The 23,836-nt window shown below is 43.1% G+C and overlaps 1 protein-coding gene across 4 annotated transcripts in view; it reads left to right on the top strand.

Moving 5' to 3' along the window:
- itprid2 (ITPR interacting domain containing 2) overlaps positions 1-23,836 on the top strand; it is a 140,869-nt gene that overhangs the window by 65,144 nt on the left and 51,889 nt on the right. For 3 of the 4 annotated variants that reach the window (XM_055637860.1, XM_055637862.1, XM_055637861.1), the window contains 4 exons: positions 5,852-6,055; positions 12,310-12,358; positions 17,270-17,319; positions 17,570-17,626. In XM_055637860.1, coding sequence (XP_055493835.1) covers positions 5,872-6,055; positions 12,310-12,358; positions 17,270-17,319; positions 17,570-17,626 — 340 coding nt within the window. In that variant the 5' untranslated portion in view covers positions 5,852-5,871. Of the gene's footprint in view, positions 1-1,865; positions 1,924-5,851; positions 6,056-12,309; positions 12,359-17,269; positions 17,320-17,569; positions 17,627-23,836 lie in introns of those variants that run through there. The other variant, XM_055637863.1, reaches the window with a different exon arrangement.

Raw genomic sequence — 23,836 nt, 5'->3', positions numbered from 1 at the left:
AGGAGTTGAGCGCTTATTTCATGGTGGCAGATGTCAGAGCCACCAGTTGGTAGTCATTAAGGCATATTAGCTTGTTGTTCTTTGGATGATAGCAGTCGTCTTAAGGCAGATGGGAAGCTAAAGATGGAGTGGGGTGAGGTTAAAGGGGTCCACAAATACTCCTTGTCAACTGGCTTGCAGAGAACACAGGTGGGGATTCCATGCGGGCCAGTCGCTTTCCATGGATTCACTCTTGGGAAAAGCTGATTTGATGGCTCTAACCGTGGGTACAGATACACCTCTGGCTGTCAAGGTGTAATGTCATTCAGTTGACCATCTGTTCAAAGCGAGCATAGAATGCATTGATCTCGTCGGGGAAGGATGTGTTGCCAGTGATACTGCCCGACTTCACTTTGTTATAGCATGCAAGCCTTGCCACAATTGATGGGTGTCTATATGATTAGTCTGGGACTGGTTTAATTTGGAATTGTCCCTCGACGTCGCAGATAGCTTTGCGTAGGTCGTACCTAGATTTCTTGCGCAGTTCCATTCAGATGTGAAATGTTTTGGTGAATTCTGGAGCCTCTAATCTGTGCAGTCTACATATTGGAGAAGACTGGCCATTCTCTCATAATGGGTACTGGTGCGCTTTGATATCACCTGCGGATATCCACTGCATTCCCCCTCCCAAGGATGCTTGAAGGCATAAATGGCCGACTAGTGCAGATAATGGAGGAATTTCTATTTTCCTTGCTAGTTTCTCTGAAAACAAATGTACCTGCCTAGAAAGTAAACAATGCCTGATGACTCTTAAAGGACAAATAATGACGTTGGAAGTGCAGTGGGTTTTGGAATTAGACTTGGATTTGAAATTTGCATATATAACAACGATTCCTTCGGTTGTATTGGGAAATAAATAAATAAATGCACTTGTGTCTGAAAGGTTGGTTAGTGTTTGCCTTTTGAAAATTAGTGATTGTCGCTTGTATTTAAAAATCCAGTGGCAACAAAACACTGATGGTTGGAGTTGTGATGTGTGGAGATAGAGGAATTCTTCAAGTGATCCATGGATTGTTTGTAGATGGCTAATGTGTATGCTGGTCACTTCTAGCACTGGGTGGGAGGGAGGGAGGGAGGGGAGGGCTGCGCATGTATGTATGCTCCTGGAACATTTCTGTTTACATTTGATCTTGTGATGCAGGTAAACACGTCAGTGATTTGATACTAATAGACCTTTTTTATCTTGGAAGAAAGAGGAGAAAAGGGAGCATTTGGGCTACCAGCAAGCAATCCACTACTTGAACAGGCACTTCTGTTTAATCTCCATCAGCACTCCTCTTCCTCTAGTGCCGAGCCATTTTTATCTGCTAGTTTTTGTCTTAAGATCTTTTAGCTATTTGCAACCTGCCCTCGCCTTCCCCCAGTGTTGATATCAACGAGGAACTTTTTAATCTGCCACATTTTGTTCATTCTCTGCCTTCAGTTCAACCTGACTTTCTCTTGCTCCCACATCCACCTTACAGACTCTGCTGCCTGGTGATTGCTAACAATGTTTTCACTTCAATGTGATACTTTTTTTCCTCTTTCCCCCTTGCAGTTCAATTTATCACACTTTATTTTCCTCTTTGACATTTAGACGCTTCTTTCCAGCTTCGCTTCTTATTTCAACTCGCTCTTAACCACTTCTTATTTCAACTCGCCCACATTTATTCTAAGGTTCCCACTGAAACCTTGTGATAGCACTGTAGTAATTATAAGTGGCTAGATGGATCTGCACATCGTGGGTGTGAATTCCTGAACTCCAAAGCAGCTGTTTGCAGTTGTTTACAGAAGCTGTAGCAGCATAACTCAGGCAGGAATGGTGCTTGGAGCTGGGATACGTCTGCATTCAACTATATCTGGAACTGTGTTCAAGAAGGAACTGCAGATGCTGGAAGATCGAAGGTACACAAAAATGCTGGAGAAACTCAGCGGGTGCAACAGCATCTATGGAACGAAGGAAATAGGCGACGTTTCGGGCCAAAACCTTTCTTCAGACTGATGGGGGGGGGGGGGGAGAAGGAAGGAAAAAGGGAGGAGGAGGAGGAGCCCGAGGGTGGGGGGGATAGGAGGAGACAGCTCGAGGGTTAAGGAAGGGGAGGAGACAGCAAGGGCTAGCAAAACTGGGAGAATTCAACGTTCATGCCATCCGGACGCAAGCAACCCAGGCGGAATATGAGGTGCTGTTCCTCCAATTTCTGGTGTTGCTCACTCTGGCAATGGAGGAGACCCAGGACAGAGAGGTCGGATTGGGAATGGGAGGGGGAGTTGAAGTGCTGAGCCACCGGGAGTTCAGGTAGGTTATTGCGGACTGAGCGGAGGTGTTCGGCGAAACGATCACCCAACCTCCGCTTAGTCTCCCCGATGTAAATCAGCTGACATCTAGAGCAGCGGATGCAGTAGATGAGGTTGGAGGAGATACAGGTGAACCTTTGTCGCACCTGGAACGACTGCTTGGGGTCCTTGAATGGAGTTGAGGGGGGAGGTGAAGGGACAGGTGTTGCATTTCTTGCAGTTGCAACGGAAAGTGCCCGGGGAGGGGGTGGTACGGGAGGGAAGGGAAGAATTGACAAGGGAGTTGCGGAGGGAGCGGTCTTTGCGGAAGGCAGACATAGGGGGAGATGGGAAGATGTGGCGAGTGGTGGGGTCACGTTGGAGGTGGCAGAAATGGCGGAGGATTATTTGTTGTATTTGCCGGCTGGTGGGGTGAAAGGTGAGGACTAGGGGGACTCTGCCCTTGTTGCGAGTGCGGGGATGGGGAGAGAGAGCAGTGTTGCGGGGTATGGATGAGACCCTGGTGCGAGCCTCATCTATGGTGGCGGGGGGGAATCCACGTTCCCTGAAGAACGAGGACATTTCCGATGCCCTGGTGTGGAATGTCTCATCCTGGGAGCAGATGCGGCGTAGGCGGAGGAATTGGGAGTAGGGGATGGAGTCTTTACAGGGGGCAGGGTGGGAAGACGTGTAGTCCAGATAGCCAGGTGAGTCAGTTGGTTTGTAGTGTATGTCGGTCAGAAGTCTGTCCCCTGTGATGGAGATGGTGAGGTCAAGGAATGGTAGGGAAGTGTCGGAAATGGTCCAGGTGTATTGGAGTGCCGGATGGAAGTTGGTGGTGAAGTGGATGAAGTCAGTCAGTTGTGTGTGGGTGCAGGAGGTGGCCCCAAAGCAGTCATCAATGTAACGGAGGTAGAGGTCGGGGATGGGGCCCTGGTACGTATTGAACAAGGATTGTTCAACGTATCCGACAAAGAGGCAGGCATAGCTGGGGCCCATGCGCGTGCCCATAGCTACGCCTTGTGTTTGGAGGAAATGGGAGGAGTCAAACGTAAAGTTGTTGAGGGTGAGGACCAACTCCGCTAGGTGGAGGAGGGTGTCAGTGGCTGGGTATAGGTTGCTCCTCTGGTCGAGGAAGAACAGGAGGGCTTTGAGGCCATCCAGGTGGGGGATGGAGGTGTAGAGTGACTGGACACCCATGGTGAAGATGAGGGGGTGAGGGCCTAGAGAGTGGAATGCGCGGAGGCAGCGGAGAGTGTTTGTGTCTAGAACATAGGTAGGAAGGGATTTGACCAAGGGCGATAGTATTGAGTCAATGTATGTGGAGATGAGTTTGGTGGGGCATGAACAAGCAGACAATGGGTCTGCCGGGAGAGCCGGGTTTGTGGATTTTGGGGAGAAGGTAAAAACGGGCCGTGCGGGGCTGGGGAACGATGAGGTTGGAAGCTTGGTCGGGCAGGGCGTGGGAATTGATGAAGTCGGTTATGGTGCTAGATATGGTGGCCTGGTGCTCGTCAGTGGGGTCATGGTCCAAGGGTAAGTAGGAGGAGGTGTCCGAGAGTTGGCGCGTGGCCTCAGCTTTGTAGAGATCGGCGCGCCAGACTACCATGGCACCTCCCTTGTCGGCTGGTTTGATAACCCAATCTGGGTTTTTGCGGAGTGATTCAATGACAGAGTGTTCAGGGGGGGAGAGATTGAAGTGAGACGGGAGTGGAGAAGTTGAGGCGGTTGATGTCGTGGTTGTGTGTGCTGGATTTACACAACATTTGACAATGATCATTTGAGTTATTTTTACGCAAATGATATTGGCCTTCTCTATTACTGTCATATAATTTTTATAAAAGGTAAAATTGATATATTGGTTATGAATTAATGGGCTTACTCTATTTGCAGTAGGCTGACTGTTTTGAAGTCTTGCTTCTTCACTGCATGCCAAGTTACTACTTCTTTTTGTTCAAATAAATGATGGCGATTATCAAACTTGTACATACAAAATTATATTGAAAGTTTTAATTTGGTTCCTTCAATGATTCATTAAATCTGGTCGATTAAATGATAATATGAATAACCAAGTCATTAAACTTGTACACATGACAAAATAAATAGCATAAAACAAACCTTTCATAGGGACAGTTTTTAAATGTAGAAACATAGAACTGCAGAGGCTGCTCTGAAGAAGAGTCCTGAACCAAAACATCACCCATCCTTTTTCTGCTGCCTAACCCGCTGAGTTACTCCAGAACTTTGTGTCAATCTTCAGTTTTTAAATGATTGGATAATGTGACCGGTGCTTTAAATTGCAGGTGAGGATAAATGTTATAGTTCGAATACCGTTACGACAGTTTGCCGGCATATAATTCACTAGTTAGCAATTTATATACTACAAAAATAATGCACAAAATCCAGAATTAGCTTTTTTAAAAAAGAGACCAAGCAATGTTTACCTAATGCATGTCGTCTTTCTAAGAGACTGTTGAAAGCACTTCATATATGATAAATTACTTGGAAGCAGCGGGATGCCAGCTGTTATGAAAGAGACGGGCATGATAGCCACTCTATTCAGAGCAACAGCTCCCAACCAGTAGTGAGTGTATGAAGTAGTTGATCTGTTACGTTGGTACATCAGAATTTCCCCTGAATATTAGGAATAGACTAGTGGCCATGTTTTTAACCATACGATTGTATGTAAAATATTGCAGCATTCCCTCAGTCAGCACTCTAGTGCCAGCTCAGATCACTTATTCAAGAATTGAAATGTATTTAAGACTGGAACTGGACTGAATGTGAAATCATTTGGGGAATGCTAATGTTTAGCTATGATGTTACAGCTGACTTGGTTCATTAATGGGTAGCGGCACAAAGATGGGACGTTGGCTAAACTACTAGACCTTAGTTACCATCAGGGAACTGATAGAACAGCTGACAATGCTGGCAATGTTTGAGAGGAGAGACCATTATCATTGTGCAACTGTTAACGTTTTAATTCAGTGATCTGTCATCTGGTTTTGTTAAATTTGAAAAGCAAAATGAAAGGTTATTGACCTAAAATATTAACTCTTTCACTTTCCATGGATGCTGCTTGATTGGTTGAGTCGTTCGAATTTAGACTTTAGAGATACAGTCTTTGGAAACGGGTCCTTCGGCCCACTGTGTTCGCAGCGCACAACCATCCCCGTGCGCTGGCACTATCCCACACATTGGGAACAAGTTACAATTTTTACCGATTCTAATTAATCTACAAACCTGTACATCATTGGAGTGTTGGAGGAAACCGGAGCACCCGGTGAAAACCCACGTGGTCACGGGAAGAACGTGCAGTCGCCGCACAGAGAGCACCCATGGACAAGATGGAACCTCGATCTCTGGCGCAGTATGGCAGCAACTATCGCTGTACCACTGTGCCGCCCCAAAGCCTTTCTGTTTTAATTTGCTCTCTCCAGCATGAGCAGTATTTTGTATTGTTTGTACCGTGAAGAATTGGTCATTTTAAACGGCAAACTTGTGATGGTTCTTGTTTTTCTCATTGTGTTAATTGCTGTTTTTCACTTTGGATTAACAGGTAGGAAATAAATAATAAACATGGAAGAAACAGTTCTCTCTGGACATGCACGAGACTGGAAAAATGCAAAAGATAAGAGGAATGCCTGGGCAAGAAGCAGAGACTCTTGGCAAGACTCTGAAGCTAATGATAGCTGCCTTGTCGGACAGACTACAGAAGACAACAGTTCAGCAAACCCAAATCTGTCCGGAGCATCAACCACAGGTAAGCTTCTCTGACACAAGATGTGCAAACGACAAGCTCTGGGAAGCTACGAATGGACGGTAATTGCTGACTGCCAGATATGCAGGTATCCCAAGATTGAATGACAAACTATCGCAGAGCAATTATCAGTTTCTTGAGTGGCCTGTTAACAAATTGTTGGCTTCTTGTCAAAATCCAGTGAGGCTCAGAGCCTTCTTCCTGCCCCCAAATGGAAAGCATCCAACGTTATATGAGAATGGCTTTTTACATTAAACAGCAATTGAAATCACTGGCACCAGCCTAGAAGTGGTGTTGCAATAAATTTACAGTAGAACGTTATTTATCCCTGGAGGAAAATTGGTCAGAGGACTCTCATGCAGTTCACATGCAGATTCCCTTACTTAAAGCAGAAAAATAAGCAGTTGCAAAAAAGGAAGAACTCAGTGGGTCAGGCAGCATCTGTGGAGTGAGTGGACAGATGATGCTTCGGGGTGGGACCCCTTCTTCAGGCCGTCCACTTTCCCCACAGATGCTGCCTAACCCGCTGAGTTCTTCCAGCACTTTGTGTTTTGCTCAGGATTCCTGGGTCTGCAGTTTTTGTGTCTCCGATAAAGCAGGTGAGAGGGTTTTAATTAAATAGCTCAAGGCCAATTTTAAATCAGTGGTAGGATAATTATCCAAAGATGGAATAGAACAACTGAAAATGTGATGGCATGGTGGAGCGACAATAAGAACTGCTGCCTCGTGACTGCGTAGGTGGAGAGTTGTTGTCTCACAGCGCTAGAGACCCTGGTTCCACCCTGACTATGGTTGCTGTCTGCACAGAGTTTGTACGTTCCCCTTGTGACCCCGTGGCTTTTCTCCAGTTGCCTCGCACCTTAATTGGCTTCTGTAAATTGTCCCTAATTTGTAGGGTAGAAGTAGTTTCAGTTTCAATTTAGTTTTTGTCATGTATACCGAGGTACAGTGCAAAGCTTTCATTGTGAGTAAACCAGTCAGCAGAAAGACAATACATGATGGCTTATGCCCCTGTCCCACTTAAGAAACCTGAACGGAAACCTCTGGAGACTTTGCACCCAAGGTTTCCGTTCGGTTGCAGGTGGTTGCCTGGAGATTGCAGGTAGAGGAAGCAGGTAGGGACGCTGACAAAAACCTCCGGGAACCGCACGGAAACCTTGGGTGGGGTGCAAAGTCTCCAGAGGTTTCCGTTAAGGTTTCCTAAGTGGGACGGGGGCCTTATCCATTTGTAGTGTATAGATCCATGATAAGGTAATAACATTTAGTGCAAGGTAAAGCCAGCAAAGTCCAATCAAGGATAGTCCGAGGGTCATCAAGGATATAGATAGTAGTTCAGCACTGCTCGTTGGATGATTCAGTTGCCTGATAACAGCTGGGAAGAAACTGTCCCCGAATCTTCCCTGAATGTCCTGAGTAGGTTCTGGGGATTGCTGGTCAGTGTGAACTTTGTTGGCCAAAGGGCCTGTTTTCACACTGTAAAACTAAAATTTCAGGGTGGAGTTTATATGTCCTTCCTGTGACTGCACGGGTTTCCCTCAGTTTCTCCAGATTCTTCCCACATCCCAGACATGGTTAATTGTCCAGTAGATCCAATTGCCCCTAGTGTAAATCAATGGTAGAAGGGTTAAAAGGGGAGTGGGCAGACTTATGAATTACGTGGAGATAAGCCAGAAAACTGACATGATCTGATGGGTTGGGTAGCTTTTTCTGAATCACAAATTCAGCAAGATTTGCAAAAGGAAATCATTCTTTATAAAAATCTTTTGAAGAAGTCACTGGTTACACATGGATGATACAACAAATGTAATATATTCGATTGCTAAGGTAACACATGTTAGACTTGCAGTTACGTTGTGAAATTGGGAGAAATAGACAAATGGATGGTAGACATTGGGTTTAAAGATTGTTTCTTAGATTGGGGAAAATGGTGGGAAATTGGGTTGTGAAGGATTGGTGATGGGTGCTGTCAGTCATCCTCTACGCAAACCATTCTGACTTGGGAATTAGACATACAATTTCAAGATTTGGGGTAACAACAAGTTTGGGGGTGCGCGAGGGGTGCTGTTTTAATTAATATAGATGATTATATAGTCGAGGTAGAACGACTATCTACCTCTTTGTTGACCCTCTGACCATACTTGACCAGACTCTGCTGGCTTTACCTTGTACTACACGTCTTTCCCTTATCATGTATCTATGCACTGTAAATGGCTCGATTCTAATCACGTATTGTCTTTCTGCTGACTGGATAGCACGCAACAAAAGCTTGTCACTGTACCTTGGTACACGTGACAATAAACTAAACTATCTAACTAATGTAGAAGAAAATATAGTAAGGAGCATTTGGCGAACAGCGAGCCCTTGGAAAAGACATCTGAGCTAAATGAGTTCAGGAACTTTGGAACTCGTGCACAAGTTCCGAGAAGCAGTGACATGTTAATAAGGTAATCAAAAGGGGAAAATCAAATGCCAGATGCTTTTCTGGGGTGCCGTGATGAAAGGAAGAAGGAAGGGAATTTGTTGGGTGAATTATTTTTAGATAATTACTGGGAATTAATATAAAATCAGATAAAATACTGGACATACTTGACAGGTTGGGCTGCATCTGTGGGAAGCGAATGGGATTATTGTTTCGGACCTTTATTACAATTCTCAAAGCGCTGCTACTACTTTGGGATGGGTGAAGCAGTGTGCTGACACTAGCTGAGTGGGGGGGAAAGAATGGCTGGGCAGAGGCAGTGGAAAGGCAGTTTGAACTGATGCTGGGAATCAACACTGCACACCACATTTCTCTCTTAAGATGTAATTTTCTTCTCTTCTGACAACAGCTGCATTTAATTTGTTTATTTCCCTCTAACCCAAGGCTATTCTGTCAGTTTTCTCCGAAGCAGCAATAAATATTCAGTTCCCAGCAAAGGGTGAACTTAGTCTGAAGAAGGGTCTCGACCCGAAACGTCATCCATTCCTTTTCTCCAGAGATGCTGCCTGTCCCACTGAGTTACTCTAGCATTTTGTGTCTATCTTCGAGGAAAAACTCATTTGACAGACAGATGACAGCTCCTATGTGAGTGAAGAAATAGCGGACCATAGTAAGGGATATACAAGGAGGTATATCGGTACCTACGGTTAAAGGAACTGGGGAAAAGGCTGTAATGCTGGAGGGTGTTTTAGTTTAGAGATACAGCATGGATATAGGCCATTGGCCCACCGTCCATGCCAATCACCGATCATGCATTCACACTATTTCTATGTTATCCGACTTTCTCATCTACTCCCTGCACATTAACAGCAATTTTACAGAGGCCTATCAACCTATAAACCGGCATTTCTTTGGGATGTGGGAGGAGACCGGAGCACTCGGAGAAAATCCACAGGTCACGGGGAGAACATGCAAACTCCAAACCGAGGTCAGGATCAAACCCAATTGGAGAAATGTGAACGAGAACTTAAACACCAACAGTTTAAAAAAAATATTTGGGGTTTTAAGTGCTCAGTAACAAACCATGCTCTAAGTGAAATAAGGAAGACTTGTCTGGAATTAGGACATAGGCTGCAGGTTGATGGATGGGTGGAACGTAAGAGATTTAAAAGGATAAAGGATCATCTGGAAATTATGGGAATAATTAAGATTGAAGGTGCAAAAGTATGGATGAGAATTTGAAACAAAAGGCCTGATGTAGGCACAGAAGCAGGAGATAGCACGGACGGAAATAGGAAATGTTTGTAGTAGAGAGACTGTGGGGTCAGAGGATTGGTATAGTGTGGTATCAAACTCTGAAATTACTGGGAATTTGGTGCAGCCTGCACCAGTGGCCAAAAGGAAGTGATCAGAGGCAAAGATAATCCATTTTGTGCTGAGATTAGAGGAGTGATGGATTTGGTCTTTCTGGTGTGGCATTCCTGCTCTTTTGGGACTGTGCACAGTAGCGGTATTGTTAAAATGCAAAGCCAGATTGTATCAAACAGCAAAAATGTGAAACGCCACTGCTGGAGTCCCAGTTATCATGCACTTGCACAACAGCACGGTGGACAGCGCCAGAGACCCGGGTTCGATCCTGACTACATCTGCTTGTCTGTTCGGAGTTTGTATGTTCTCACCATGACCTGTGTGGGTTTTCTCCGAGATCTTCGGTTTCCTCCCACTCTCCAAAGACGTACAGGTTTATAGGTTAATTGGCTTGGTATAAATGCACATTGTTCCTAGTGTGTGTGGGAGAGTGTTAATGTGCGGGGATTTCTGGTCGGTACAGACTCGGTGGGCCGAAGGGCCCATTTCCGTGCTGTATTTCTAAACTAAAAGTAAAGTTCTTGTGATTTGATTTTTCAAGTGTTAGATCCAACATAGAAAAAGATACTTTTCACACAAATTATATTCTTTATGTTGTGTGATACTTCCACAGCCTTATTGTTTCCACTGCTAAAATACCATTGGTAATTAAACTGTAACTATAGACCACCTAACGAAGCTCGAACACAGTATGTTTGCTACGTAATTGCTGAATTGACAAGCACCCAGATGTGCATAGTATTACGTCATTGACAACCCTGTGAAAACATTGCAGAATTATACTAAAGAGTGTCACGAATTAAGCAATACCATCAAATGTTTGTAGTGTAATGCTTTAGTAGGGATATAAGGAAATGCAGACACTGGAATCTTGAGCAGTACACTAAGTGCTGGAAGAACTCAACAGATCAGGTAGCATCTGTGGAGAAAATGAATCGACAAAGTTTCAGGTCGGGACCTTCAGCCCATTTTCTCTCTATTGGCAGTCACCCGAACAGCACCCTCTCATCCTGTCCACCCCTCAGGGCCAAAATAATCCAAATATCATCCTAAGGTTTAAGCAATCAATTTGCATTGCTTGCCTTTTTGCCAAGTGCAACGTTTTGTGTTGGTGCATCCTGTTAAATAATAATATTTTCTAGAACTTTTAATAAATATTTCTTGATCCGAATGAATGCTCCGAAGTAACAGGGTGTGGAGGTGTGGACAACAAATTTTCAGTTCCAATATTGTTTTATCCCGAAGCTTTGTGATCTTTAGTTCAGTTTAGAGATACAGCGTGGAAACAGGCCCTCACCCCCCCCGCACCAGCGATCACCGCACATTAACACTATACTACACACACTAAGGACAATTTATACTTATACCAAGCCAAATAAACTCCAAACCTGTACGTCTTTGGAGCATGGGAGGAAACCGAAGATCTCTGAGAAAACCCACGCGGTCACAGGGAGAACACACAAACTCCGTACAGACAGCACCCGTAGTTGGGATGGAACCCGGGTCTCCGCAAGTGCTGTAAGTGCTCTGCAAGTGTAGTAAGGCAGCAACTCTATCGCTGTGCCACCCTTCTCTCTGTAAAGGAAATTGCTCTGGGTCAGATGAGAGTCTGCTTTTCATAACTAAACATATAAGCTGAACAAATATTGCTTTGCTTTCATGGAAGGCTGATAAAGGAAATTATTTAGCTGCGAGGCATTTGTTTGAGGAAGAACTGCAGATGCTGGAAAAATTGTAGGTAGACAAAAATGCTGGAGAAACTTAGCGGGTGAGGCAGCTTCTATAGACGGAAGGAATAATAGCTATTCCTGTTGTTAATAGCTGCAAGGCAGTCATTCTAGATTTTGGTCGATATCTTCACAGTCAGCAGATTCAACTGAATTTTCTTGAGCTCTTGCATATTGCTCCATTTACCTGTTGAATCTCCCAGAATACAAAGACATCTCTGAACTGATAATCTAGAGAGGAACTTGAACTTTAAATATTCAGTGTATTTCTTAAAAACAGCATGTTCTTAATTGCTTGTGAATATACCAGTCTTTTTCCAAACTATTCCAATATCTTTACAGTACAATATATTGAGTCTGATTTCAACTTTACTGCATTTTAATTACTACTGATTTTACTTAAGGTTAAAAGCTTACAGCCATCAGGCTATTAAACACTACAACATACAGGCTCTGAACTACAATAGACTATTTGTATTATTGTTGCACTCTGTGTGTGTGTGTGTGTGTGTGTGTGTGTGTGTGTGTGTGTTATATAGTTTATTTTCTTTCATTTGTCATACCATATGATGTTTGCATATTCTGTTGTGCTGCAGCAAGTAAGAATTTCATTGTTCTATCTGGGACATATGACAATAAAACACTCTTGGCGCCTTGTTACGTAAATGTGAAAGTTGCATATGTAGATCAATCACTATTAAGTTGATGTGATATTTCACTAAATTTGTATCCTCCTTTGGCAGAGGGTGGCATATCGAAAAAGAAGATTGAAATTTGGCTTCAAGATTGTGGGTAAGCTTGATTCTATTTTGAATAGCTTAAGACGTTTTAATTTAAAAGCCATCTTCCATTCTAAACACTATTTAAAATTCACTCAAGTGGAAATTGATGCAATGGTTCTGGCAATGTTGTTGATAGAAAAATGGGATAAAGGCAGAAAGAATCTTTGCTTGGAAAAACAAGAAAATGGATCAGTTTGTGGAACTAATTCACAGCAAAGATCAAGAAAGCTCAAGATCTATTTCAACCCCTAAAGATAATGGTGAAGTGAAGCATGCAACACATTAGGAAATTGGAGATATAGGTAACAAATGTAATATGGTACTCATGGGGAGAGTTTAATTTGCATATTGATTGGGTGAAGCAAAATAGCAGTAACAGAGTGGAGGGTGAATTTGTTGAATATTTATAAGGTGGTTTTCCAGATCCGTGTGTTGAGGCACCAACAAGGTGAAAGGCGATTTTGAATCTGGCATTGTACGTTGAAAGAGGGTTAATTTTTAATTATTGAGCATTTATAAGTTGTACAAATCATTACAATGTAATTTCCGCCAAACTTTCCACAATTCCAGTCATGCTGCCTGCTTTCTAAGAGTAGGTTAGGCCACATTTGGAAAATTGTCTGCAGTTCTGGCCGCCCATTAAAGAAGGATGAGGAAACTTTAGAGCGCATGAAGACCAAGGGTATTATCTATAAAGAGAAGCTGGACAAACTTGGATTGTTTTATCTGGAGTGTTGGAGGCTGAGGGGAGAAGCTGCTAGAAGTATACAAAATTCTGAGAGGCAAGAAAGGATAGACAGCAGAAACTTTTCCCCAGGGTGGAAATATCTCAGACCAGAGAGCATAGCGTTAAGGTCAAAAGCGGAATGTTTAAAGGAGATATGCGACCAGGTTTTTTTAAATGTGGAGAACGCAATGCCTGGAACGCAATGCAAGAGGTGGTGGTGGAAGCGGATGCAGTAGTGGCATTTTAGAGACTTTTAGATTAGATAAGCACATGGATGTGTGGAGAATGGAGGAATATTGATTGTGTGCAGGCAGAGGAGATTAGTTTAATTTGGCACAATGTTGGGCATGGACATTGTGGGCCGAAGGGCCTGTCCCTGTACCGTATTGTTTTATATAATCATTCTGTTGTGCGGCCTGCACACTACTAATTCTGATTTAACAAAATGCTTCAAATAATTTTATAAGCATTAGCCTAAGGGATCTTCTTCTTGCGTATGGCATGCACAGCCTAAAGTTGTAGGACAACTTGTTCCATCTGATCTTATTTGATTGGGCATGCCAGGTTCATTACATTCGTCGAAACAGGGCGGACCATGTGAAGGTTGCAATCTCCCACCCCAGTTTAAGGGATGGGTAAAGTAATGCCAGGAAATGTTTTTTTAAAAAGTCCTGAACATGTGACTCACTTAATGTACTAACCTTGGAATTTATTAATTCAAGGACTCGTTGTATCTTACATGAAAATATATATATTTGGGAGATAATAGGATTGCTGCAAGCTTTATGTTCCAACTTTATGTTTACTGGGAAATATGAAACTTATTTGCATTTACTAATGGAAAGTACTATAAAATAACTTACTGTGCAAATAGTTCACTAACAGTAATTGCTCTTTTGTCAATTGCAATTCTATGCGTTGTGATATTATTCATTATGCTTCTACACCTATTTTTGTATTGAACAAATTAGCTCCATTACACACTTAAAATGTACATGTTAATTATGTTTTACTAATTAATAACAATAACAATGGTGAAATGGTGGTGCAGCGGTAGGGTTGCTGCCTTACAGCGCCAAAGACCTGGGCTCAATCCAGAAAACGGGTGCTTGTCTGTACGGCGTTTGTACGTTCTCCCAGTGACCTGCGTGGGTTTTCTTCGGTATCTCTGTTTTTCTCGCACGCTCCAAATACACACAGTTTTGTAGGTTAATTGACTTGGTATAATCATAAATTGTCCCTAGTGTGTGTAAGGGAGTGTAAGTGTGTGGGGATCGCTGGTCGGCGTGGATTTGGTGGGCCAAAGGGCCTGTTTTCGTGCTGTATCTCTCAACTAAACTACACTAAACTAATGCCACAAGTGTATTTACGTTACGTGGGCATTAAAGGCCTTCGATCAATTTTTTGATGTAAAAGTGTAAATTCTCAGGGAATCCAGGATTCAAATCAAAAACATGTTCGCGAATCTTAAATTAACTTTTAGAGCAATAGCAAAGGTAATGGATTGACACCTACAGTAATATTGTTCAGGCTGGCAAAAAGTATACAGGCTCTTAATCTATGAAAGGGATTTGATTGATAGACCATGCAGTTACAGTCTCAAAACATGCTTGATGAAAACTAACTTTGGATAAAGGATAACCCTGTGTGAATGTTTGTCATACAGCATGGTAACAGGTCCGTCAGTCCAACTTGTCCACGCGGACCACCATCACCATCTAAGCTAGTCCCATTTGGCCCATGTCCCTCTAAACCTTTTCTACCAATGTGTCTTTTAAAAGCTGTTATATTATCTGCCTCCACTACTTCTTATGGCAGATGATTCCACATACTGCCAACTCTCTTGAATAAAAAGGTTGCCCCTCAGTTTCATATTAAATCTTGCCCTTCTCACGTTAAGCATATGTCCTCTTGTTTTTGAATCCCTTACCCTGGGTAAAAGCCTGCAATGTACAGATTCCTGATAATAGATATATTATTGCTTCAAAATGATTGTGTCCTTCTGATTTTGTAGTCACTTTAAGTTGGCATAGTTTTTTAAAAAAAGATTTTGACATTTAGACTCCTAAAAATTGATGTAATTACTTGAAACTTTTTTTATAACATAAAAATTGCCATTAAAATACTTAAGTCATCATAATGATGGGTTCAGATCTCTTGAATAATAGTTGAACTTAAACCATTCTGACTTGGTTGATGGCGCTTTTGCTGAACCTAAAGCTTCATGCAAAACAGCAGCAAAACTGGCAATGATCCTTCATATTACCCTTAAGACTCAAAAGGAGATTAAAAATTTAAAAAAATGCCCTTCCCAATTCTGGCATAGGATCAAAAGTGCCACAACATAATGCTGAGGAATTCCAGCAGGACAAACCATTGCTGCTAAATTCCACGTGGAATCCAGCCGTGGGGGGTAGTAACAGATGTGATGGCGTCTGCAACTCAATTAATCCTGAATTATGCAATGGATCTGCATCAGATGTGTGGGACTTCTATCTGAACGTTTGCATACCGAAAGTCCCCTTTAGAAACGCCGGAGTTGGTCAGCAAAATTCAGCCTCGTCTGAAGAAGGGTCTTGACCCAAAACATCACCCATTCCTTCTCTCCAGAGATGCTGCCTGTCCTGCTGAGTTATTTTGGCATTTTGTGTCTATCTTTGGTTTAAACCAGCATCTGCAGTTCTTTCGCACACAAGATTCAGCCATTGATGCTTTTGGAACCTTGCTCTGCACAAATTGGCAGTCACATTTCCTACAATAGTTAATATTTCAAAGGCTGTACACAAAAAAAGGTGCTACTTAATATGCCTTTTTTTCTGTCATTCACAGGAGAGATAAAATGTGGGTTTAGTGACACCATAATTGCTCCAACTGTGCATCGGAACGATGGATAATACTACTGCAACGTTTAATCCTTAGTTTATCGTCGGTTTCCGCCAGTCAACGTGCCCCATCTACACTGGTCCCACTTGCCCCGATTTGGTCCATATTCCTCTCAACCTTTCCTATTCATGTACCTGTCCAAATGTCTTTTAAATGATGTTTTTATTTCTGCCTCTACTACCTCCTCTGGCACCTCGTTCCCTATACCAACCATCCTCTATGTGAAAGAGTTGCCCCAAAGATTCCTATTAATGCTTCCCCCCCCCCCCCCCCCCCCCCCCCCCCCCCCCCCCCCCCCCCCCCCCCCCCCCCCCCCCCCCCCCTCCCCCCCCCCACACCCTATACCTATGTCCTCTGATTCTTGATTCCCCTAGTGAAAGGGGAATTCTCTGGGTAAAATGCTCTGTGTGTCTACCCCATCTATTCCCCTCATGATTTTATACACTTATTTCAGGAGAGTGTTAAGAATTACAACATGGGTCACTTGGCCCTTCACGTTTACTCTGCAGTTTCAATAAAATTGGACTGACCATAGCACCACCTTCTTGAACTAACCCCATATTTATTGATTTCCATAATATTTAAAATCCATTGGTTTCCATTGTCAAAAATTAAGCGGACCATTTTTGTCAATTGTGCAAGTGAAACCAGCTAGCTGGGCATTAAAGATTTCATCAAATATCACTAATAACCTTGACTCCTGGATTGAAGCATGACAGTCATATTTTAACTGTTCCCACAGAGTAAATGCTAGCCAATGAGGATGATTTAACGTGCAGTCCTAATCACCTGGGACGCTGGAAAACTCATTATTGCAATTGAAATGATAGGGTTGTAATGAGAAGCAGTGATAGGACATAATGAGCTCCTCCCCAATTATTATTGTCATTTAAATATACTCTCTTAGTTTATCACAATGTTCCTTGCAAGAGAAATCTTAATCTGATGTAACAATCCACAACTTTTCAAAAAGGGATATTATTTATATAGTCCTTCACGACCTCAGTGTCCTTGTACAGCAGCTCCCAGCTGATGAAGTGCTTTAAAACTAGTCACTGATATAATGTCAGGCTTGGTGAAAATGAACAATTTTCAATGCAACTTTTCATGTATGTTACATCCTTGCAGTAGATATACCTTTTTTTTTAATCTTGCGTGTTAATTAACCAATACCAGGCCAAGTTTTACAGAGTGGTATCCCAAATAGAAGCTGTTTAGATGGGATATATTGTTATGAAGTTTTATGGGCAATGTGTGTATTTGTATAAATTAAAACATCAAGTTTAATAAATGTTTATTATACATTTGCAGAGAGCCACTTGGGGCATCCATGGATGAACAAAGCCATCTACTGTTAAAGGGTAAATTTGTTTCCTTTGAATCAATACTTTTTTAGATTGCAGATTGTATTTCTCTTTATATACATCTAAAAGCAGTGATTTTGTTTTTGGAGGGGATTGTAATTTTATTTTTCAGATACAGTATTAAATGGAATGTAACGAGACTAAAAGATATTTATGGAGTTATTGAACGTGGACATTTCTGATAGAACTAAGGCATTTTAAGGAATACCAATTCAACATTTATTTAGACATGTGGTTATCTCAACAGGTGCAGTTCCAAAAAATGGATGCAGTTTTGAGGATGACTTGTCACTTGGTGCAGAAGGTATGTTCTACGAAGAAGCAGGCCAGTCGTATTTTCACCAGGTCTTTCTAATGTCACACTGTTGATTCTGTGTGTTGCTTTTTTAAATGACTCTTGTATATTTAAATCCAAGTTGTTGCAGGCATTTATTCTGGTTCCAAAACCCACGGGTTTCAATAGTCTATTTAAAAAGATAACCAGTGTATAAAGATTAGAATTTGTAAAGTGACAAATGATCATTGATAGCAGAAGGTAATTTTCTGGACATCATTTGAGCATTTTCTACTGCATAGAATTAGGCTTCAAGTTTGCAGCAACAAAGTTGTTCTTAAGATAGAAGGGTTTCAGCCCGAAACATTGCCTATTTCCTTCGCTCCATAGATGCTGCCTCACCTGCTGAGTTTCTCCACCATTTTTGTATATCGTTGTTCTTTATGTAGCTGTCTTTTCCTTATTTACATGTACATATACAGTGATGAAGATAAGAAATAACAACGTGACTAGGTCATTCAGGCTTTCAACCTTGCAACCTGCCTTGCTATTAATTAAGATTATGAATGAGCTTTACTCTTTAAACTTTCGCAAAGCTTCCACATCTCTTCTGACCATTGTATTCAAAATCTCTCACCTGATCATGGTGAATAAATGCACGTGTATGGTGTGTGCCTTGCAGACTTCCAAGGATTCAAAATCAAATTCTCAAAGGGTAGCGAATCTGCAGATTACCTATTCTACATTGGTGTCAATGCTGAATACTAAATGTCTGATCCCTAATTCTAAGATTGCAACTAGTTTTTTTTTAAGACTCCTGAACAAGTAGTAACTACTTACCCTCTACTGTGCCAAGTCTCTGTCTTAATGAGATCACCCCTCATTCTTCTAACCCAATTAATTTCCTCTCAAGACTACGGCTTGTCAGGTAATTCCCTCATTCCAGGTACCGCAAAATATGGAGCACCTGCACTTGCACCTCTTCCCTTCTCACTGTCCAGAAACCCAAGTAGTCTTTCCAGATAAACACCTCCTCAAACCTAGTGTACTACATGTTGTGTTCATAATGTGGTCTTCGCTACATTGGGGAAACCACATGCAGATGGGGAGTTGCTTTAATGAGCACCTGTGTTCAGTCAGCAGATGTGACCGTCAACTTCCTGTGGTCTACTATGTCAAATCTCCATCTCACCCGCACACTGAGCTGTCTGTATCGTCCCGCACTGTTATAACATGGACCAGGATAAGCTTGAAGAATGACATCTCGCCTTTTATCTCGGGATATTGTGAGCAATTTTGGTCATCATATCTGAGGATGGATGTGCTGGTTCTGGAGAGGGCCCAGAAAGGGTTTACAAGAATGATCCCTGGAATGAGTAGGATAACCTATGATGAGAATTTGTAGGCACTGGGCCTGTACTCGCTGGAGTTCCGAAAAATGAGGAGGGACCTCATTGAAACACAGAATAGTGAAAGGCTTGGATAGAGTGGATGTGGAGAGGATGTTTCCACTAGTGGGAGAGTCCAGGACTAGAGGTCATAACCTCAGAATTAAAGGACCTTCTTTTAGGAAGGAGATGAGAAGAAATCTCTTTAGTCAGAGGGTGGTGAATCTGTGGAATTCTTTGCCACAGAAGGCTGTGGAGGCCAAGTAAGTGGATATTTTTAATGCAGAGATAGGTAGATTCTTGATTAATACGGGTGTCAGAGGTTATGGGGAGAAGGCACGTGAATGGAGTTAGGAGGGAGAGATAGATCAGCCATGATTGAATGGCAGAGTAGACTTGATGGGCCGAATGGCCCAATTCTACTACATTTATTAGCTTTATTGCATCAACAATCAATTATTGCATCCTTGCAAACCTTGTATTGAATTTCACAACTTCAGGTAATTCCCTCTTTCTCTGGACCAGAACAAGTTATGTCATCTATCCATGACATTAGCTCAATTTTACTTTGCCCATTAACACAGCCTGACCTCAATCGACAATAGGTGCAGGAGTAGGCCATTCGGCCCTTCGAGCCAGCACCGCCATTCACTGTGATCATGGCTGATCATCCACAATCTGTACCCCGTTCCTGCCTTCTCCCCATATCCCCTAACTCCACTTTCTTTAAGAGCCCTATCTAACTCTCTCTTGAAAGCTTCCAGAGAATTGGCCTCCACTGCCTTCTGAGGCAGTGAATTCCACAGATTCACAACCCTCTGTGTGCAAAATGTTTTCCTCATCTCCGTTCTAAATGACTTATTCCTTATTCTTAAACTGTGGCCCCTGGTTCTGGACTCCCCTAATATCGGGAACATATTTCCTGCCTCTAGCGTTTCTAAACCCTTAATAATCTTATATGTTTCAACAAGATCCCCTCTCTTCCTTCTAAATTTCAGAGTATACAAGCCCAGCCAAACTCCATTCTATCAACGTATAACAGTCCCGCCATCCCAGGAATTAACCTACGCTGCACTCCCTCAATAGCAATAATGTCCTTCCTCAAAATTGGAGACCAAAACTGCACACAATACTCCAGGTGTCGTCTCACTAAAGCCCTGTACAACTGCACATGGACCTCTTTGCTCCCATACTCAACTCCTCTTGTTATGAAGGCCAACATGCCATCCGCTTTCTTCACTGCCTGCTGTACCTGCATGCTTACTTTCAGTGACTGATACACAAGGACCCCCAGATCTTGTTGTACTTCCCCTTTTCCCAACTTGCCACCATTCAAATATTAATCAGCCTTCCTGTTTTGCCACCAAAGTGGATAACCTCACATTTATCCACATTAAATTGCATTTGCCATCCATCTGCCCACTCACCCAACCTGTCCAAGTCACCCTGCATCCTCATAGCATCCTCCTCACAGTTCACACTGTCAACCAGCTTTGTGTCATCTGCAAATTTGCTAATGTTTCTTTTAATCCCTTCTTCCAAATCATTGATGTATATTGTAAATAGCTGCGGTCCCAGCACAGAGCCTTGCGATACCCCACTAGTCACTGCCTGCCATTCTGAAAGGGACCCGTTAATCCCTACTCTTTGTTTCCTGTCTGCCAACCAATTCTCTATCCATGTCAGTATTACCCCCAATACCGTGCTCTAATTTTTCCCACTAATCTCCAATGTGGGACCTTATCAAATGCTTTCTGAAAGTCCTGGTACACTACATCCACTGGCTCCCCCTTGTCCATTTTCATAGTTTCAACCTCAAAATTCCAGAAGATTAGTCAAGCATGATTTCCCCTTCATAAATCCATGCTGACTCGGACCGATCCTGTTACTGCAATCCAAATGTGCCGCTATTTCATCTTTTATAATTGACTCCAGCATCTTCCCCACCACCGATGTCAGGCTAACTGGTCTATAATTCCCTGTTTTCTCTCTCCCGCCTTTCTTAAAAAGTGGGATAACATTCGCTACCTTCCAATCCACAGGAACTGATACTTGAATCTATAGAACATTGGAAAATGATCACCAATGCGTTCATGATTTCTAGAGCCACTTCCTTAAGTACCCTGGGATGCAGACCATCAGGCCCTGGAGATTTATCAGCCCTCAGTCCCATCAGAATACCCAACACCATTTCCTGCCCAATGTGAATTTGCTTCAGTTCCTGAACATGTCTTATATTTCATGACTCTTGCATTCCTTTTCTGTTTTTCTCGGTCTAACTCCCCTCATTCTATAGCTTTAATGATCATGGGGCAATTTATCTGATACCACTACACATCAACCAGCTTTTAGAGCATACTCACAAGGCAACCATGGCCCTACCCTATCAGAGTTATTCCCTTACACGTATCCACTCCTCCTTCCTCCCCACTCTTCCTGCAACTTTAAATTTCTCTCTCCATCTCAGTACTGATGAAGGGTTTTCGACCTGAATCATTAACTCTATTTCCCTTTACACCAATGCTGGAAAGAAAAAGCACATTCAGCTTTTATATCCTTCACCCCAGCCTCCTTTTCCACATTATTTTGTGCTAGAATTCCTCCATTGCCTTCCCTGAATTAATTTAAGACCGTGCTCCGTGTACAGACTTCAACTAAGTGACCCAACACCTTTCCTGCACATGCTCTTGCCCTTGGCATTTAATATTGTGTAATATATCTCTAGTCTTGCATACCTGTGTGATTTCATGCTCCTTAATTTACCCTCCAAATTACTTTCTGCTTAAACAACAACACATGTGTTGATACACATGTATGACTTCTAAACTGGCCAGAAACTATGCATTTCCCCCCCTCTTTTCTACAACTCCTAACATTGAGGATTCCTTAGTCTGGTTATATTCACCTTTCACCATTGCAGGGACAGGTTAACCCTGAACTCTTTTTTTTTTTAAAGCCTTCCACTGGTCACATAAAGACTTCCTGCAAGTAGTTGCTCCCTCTCCTCTTTTGCCAGGACTTGCACTATCATTTTGAAATTGGCCTTCCCTAATTCAGGGCCATTTCCAGTCTATCCTTGTCCTTAGACTTACGATCACTTTCTCTGACATGCTGTCTGACTGACACTCCCTCTACTGGTCTGTCTACATTCCAAGGATTAGTTCTGGTAACACCCCTTTTCGCACTAGGACTATCGATACAGTGGCTCAAACACTGTTTAACAATCTTTAAACATATTCCACAGCAACTTAAGGCCAGTAATTCCCATCTCTTGGAAGCAGTGGCCGCTGTTTAGGCACCAGCATAACATCCACATGGTGTGCACATACGTGGAGTGATTTGCTATTTTGAAGTTAACAGTGGGTATTGATGGGAAGTTTGCACCCAGAATGGACAGATCTTGACATTGGTTGATGTCCAATGCTGACTTACACCCAGTAGTGCCATTTGGAACGTTTCATTTGAGCAGAAATCCCTTAGTTTAGTGATACCGCATGGAACCAGGCCCTTGGGTGCACAGATTCAAGGTTGACCATTGACCAACTGCTCGGACCAGTTCCATGTTATCCTACTTCATCATGTACTTCCTACACACTAGAGACAATTGACAGAGACCAATTAACCTACAAACCTGCACATCTTTCAAATGTGCGAGGAAACCGGAGCACCCAAAGGAAACCTATGTGGATACAGGAAGAACATGTAAATTCCCGAGGTCAGGATGGAACCCGGTCTCTGGTGTTGTAAGGCAGCAGCTCCACCAGCTGTACCACTGTGCCATCCTTCACACCTGCAAAGATGCTGGAGATTGAAACCAGGACCTTATACTTGGGAAACCTGCACTCTACTACTGAGCTACATCACCTTCTTAAAAACACAGCCAAGATATGAACAGCAGGAAGGACCCGTCAGCATCCCATTTAAAGCAATGGCCCACAGCTTTCAGATTAGCTCCTGAATGGCTTTCTTTGGGTGTTGCTGTGATGATGCAGATGCTGCGTCCTTTCTGTAATTGGTTCACGTTGCATGACAGTTAAGGGCCTGTCCCACAAGCATGCGACTGCATGCGGCAAGCGCGGCCTAACGTGGTCGCTTGAGCCATACGGCCTCGCGCGGCTGGTCCCACTTCGATCGCCGGAGCCGTATGGAGTTGTGCGGAGCTGGTCCCGACATCGCGCGAGGCTCCGAAAAACTGACACTCTCCAAAAACTCTGCGCAGAAACGGCCTGCTGGCCCGCAGCCGCAATGAGGCCGTACGCACCGCCTCGACGGGCGTGCGCAGCGTCTTGACGGCGTACGCCTAGTGCAAACATCCCGCGGACTTCGCTCGAACTTCACGTCAACTCATACGGGATCACTCAACCTTCGCACGGCCCCCGCTTCCGGTTTGGTCGTGTTCGCTGCATGCAGTCGTATGCTGGCGGGACAGGCCCTGCATGGGGATCACTCGACCTCCTCGCAGCCCCCGCTTCCGGTTTGGTCGCGCTTGCCGCATGCAGTCGCATGCTCGTGGGACAGGCCCTTTAGTTGTTTTATGGGAAAGGTTGAAGGATTGATTTGGGGCTTTACTGAAAACTTTCAAAATCAACACTCAAAAATTGAATAGAAGAAAAAGTGGAAGGATTTGAAGGCATTCAGACTGCTTGTTTTCAGACCCACTGTTGGCTTAACCCTGCAACATCTGTTCCACTTTAGACCAGCGCTGCATCTTTGGCTTTTGTAGGCCTGATTGCCCCCAAAGGTTCATGTACTTTTTGAACCCACATTTCATATTTGACTATCCACAGTTCTTTAACCTCATCATATTCTATGGTCTCAACTCTCAGTTACCAGGATGAAGTGATTGCACGGG

This window comes from Leucoraja erinacea, chromosome 7 (assembly GCF_028641065.1).
Source record: "Leucoraja erinacea ecotype New England chromosome 7, Leri_hhj_1, whole genome shotgun sequence".
Lineage (NCBI taxonomy): Eukaryota > Metazoa > Chordata > Chondrichthyes > Rajiformes > Rajidae > Leucoraja > Leucoraja erinaceus.
Note: the sequence above shows the minus strand (reverse complement) of the source record. Positions and strands in the feature narration are given on the sequence as shown.